Genomic DNA, 2994 nt, shown 5'->3' with positions numbered 1-2994 from the left:
CCGATGCATGAATAACAGGCAGAACCAGTGGATGAAAGTTCAGTGAAGAAAATGATCCTGACCTTTGAGAAACGGTCGTACAAAAATCAGGAACTGAGGATTAAGTTTCCGGACAACCCAGAAAAGTAAGCCCATTACAGACTCGGCACAATGTTTTGCTGTCTTGGTCGTGTATAAGGATTTCATTAAAACTCATTTAAATAACTGACGTACTGTTTTGTTATTTAAGCCAAATGAATGTGGACTTACCAAAGCTTATTACAGTTTTCTTAGACGCTTTAACACATTTTGTGCTAACCCTTTGAAACCTGAGCAAATTGCTTTGATTTCTTTCAAAAACAAGGGGAGAAAGCAACGAGCAACTAAACGAGGCATGGCCCAAAAAGCAGCAAAAAATAATTATAGAAAACTTCATTTAAAAAAAAAGTTCACTTATAATTAATTTCTAATTATTAAAAAGTTTGATTAATTAAAAAAAACTTGATTAAAAAATCTCAAATTTATTTTAAATACATAACACTTAATATGATTAATATAGTTTTTGGAACATGTTGCACTTTTTTGATGATTTTCTAATCATCCTCACCCTTTTTAAAACATTTTTTTTGTCTTTTTTTGTAACCTTTTATAATTTTGTCACAATTTGTTGGACGTTTCTTGCAATGTTGGGCATTCCCCTTTTTACCCCATGTTTTTGAAAGAAATCAAAGCAGTTTTCACGATTTTTAAATGGTTAAATAGTTTGTGAAAACACAGCACAAGGAAACTGATGTCAATCCAGGTTTGAAAAGGGTTAAATTTATACTGTGTCTTATTATCAGCTAAACAAAATGTAAAAAGAAAGCAGTCTAGCACTTACAGTGTGATAACCAAACTGCTCTACTGCACTTCGATTAATGGTAACTTAGCACGCTAACATGCTAACCAAAATGTCCTGCTCCTTAAACCAGGTTCATGGAGTCGGAGCTGGATCTAAACGACATCATCCAGGAGATGCACGTGATCGCCACGATGCCAGACCTCTACCACCTGCTGGTGGAGCTGAACGCCGTCCACTCTCTGCTGGGCCTCCTCAGTCATGAGAACACGGATATCCTTTCACTTCAAATTGATTCAGACTGTCTGTACATTGTAATCTGGTCATCCTGTATATAGAATTTATAATATAACGTTGTTTTTAAAGGATAAGTCTGGTGGAAAGACCAAAAATCACTACAGTAGGGCTCATGCAGCTAAAACCTGACATAGAGTATTCCTCTGTACTACAGAGTTTCAAAAATACAGCTACTGCAGTTTATTTCGAGTCAATACCACATACAGATGCACCAAATCGACAGTTAAAAAAAACTCCCAAATAATTGTATTTTTTCTAATTATTCAGCAATGTTGCTTAAAACTACACTGCTTGTATGTTTCATGACATCACTGCAGGATGTCAGCATGAATAAGTAGTAGGCCTTAAAAGTCATTAAATTGTCTTTTATTTGAATTTGAGGTTTTAATTGCCACAAATTGATCAGATTCAGTTTAGCCATCTTTTAGTTTCTTTTTTGCCAAGTGAGTCAAGTTCCTTTGCGTGAAAATCCAAATTTCTTATGTTTCAAATCTAAACCTACAGCAAGGGTTGGGCGATATGGCTTTAAGATAATATCACAATATTTTTAAGCTATATCATAATACATGATATATAACTTGATATTTTAGATCTTCTCTCAACAACTGTAAACTACTAAAATACAATATTATTAACCCTGTTTCGACATCAGTTTTCTTGTGCTGCGTTCAGATGCCTTTTACAAACTAGTTAACCCTCAAAGACATGGGGACAAAGGCAACGAGGAACTTGGCAAGAAATGTCCCACAAATTGTAGAAATAACTAAAAGGTAGCAAAGAAAATGAACCAAAATTAGTTTCTAAAAAAGTGGGAGAATTATTAGAAAATTACGAACATGTTCAGAAAACTATATTCATAGTCATTATAGTTATATATTTAACATTAAATTACAGAAAAATACTTTACTACATATATTACATGTATAACATATATTTTAAGATTTTCTGCACTTTATTTGTTCATGTTTTTACTTTTATTTTGTTATTTATTTTCAGGTAATTTTGTTGGAACTACTTAGCTTCATACAAAACTGCAATGCTTAAATTAACAAAAATGTTATTCATCCATCCAGACAGGGTCAGAGAGTCAGAACGTTTTGAGAGACTGAACAACACACTGCTGTTTTTTGTCTGTTCATGGACTTGTTTTTTACAATACAAGCAGCATAGAATATCACCAGCCTTATTGTTTAATTATGATACAAAAATATACATTGCATTTTCATTAAAACTATGTAATATATCTGTACATTTTACTATTGTATGCACTAGGATTTGGCAAGGAAGAAGAATGATGCATCTAATTGATCCTTTTTTTAAAAAAAAGTCAATTGTTGTGCTAAATCAATGCATTGCTCTTTTCCGACATGCTTATTGTCCTTAGCCTGACCCACATGTTGCCATAGCAGTCGTTGACCTGCTGCAGGAGCTGACAGATATCGACACACTCCATGAGAGCGAGGAGGGTGCTGAGGTGCTCATAGATGCTCTGGTGAGTTCAGGATTTACATCATTCTTTGATGGTATTGATGAAGCAGCACTCTGTGGAGTCAATACTTAAGTTTCTGGGCTCTGGCATCCAAACCGGGCTGATGAGTGGTGTTAATGAATCAAAAGCAAGACTTCGGCTGGCTCTAGAAAGACATGCAGACATTTTGAGATGTCTATTTTATTTTGCTTTTGCAGAGACAAGCTTCATGAGTAGCATTTAGAAAGCCTATCGCTGATCTGCAGCTTCTTTGTGATAGATACGAAGCTGAAATGTTTGAAGTGAAAGCAGAGTGGAGAGAGCTCCTGTCAAGTCATTTGATGTTAGCCTTCGCAAGTGACATGGCACGGCTCGGTGGTGACCTCAGATACCCCTTAGTAAAATTCATTTA

At 35.0% G+C, this 2994-nt stretch overlaps 1 protein-coding gene across 1 annotated transcript; it reads left to right on the top strand.

Moving 5' to 3' along the window:
- Positions 1 to 16: 16 nt before the first annotated feature.
- Positions 17 to 2637, top strand: LOC121938275 (beta-catenin-like protein 1; the record flags this gene model as incomplete). The annotated part of the gene is made up of 3 exons (XM_042481541.1): positions 17 to 125; positions 951 to 1090; positions 2509 to 2637. Coding segments are annotated over exons 1-3 (343 nt in total), but the record flags the coding sequence as incomplete, so codon positions are not given.
- Between the last annotated feature and the right edge of the window lie 357 nt (positions 2638 to 2994).

Source organism: Plectropomus leopardus, unplaced genomic scaffold (genome assembly GCF_008729295.1).
Source record: "Plectropomus leopardus isolate mb unplaced genomic scaffold, YSFRI_Pleo_2.0 unplaced_scaffold29044, whole genome shotgun sequence".
Lineage (NCBI taxonomy): Eukaryota > Metazoa > Chordata > Actinopteri > Perciformes > Serranidae > Plectropomus > Plectropomus leopardus.
The sequence above is the reverse complement of the archived record's forward strand: the minus strand, read 5'-3'. Positions and strand labels throughout refer to the sequence as shown.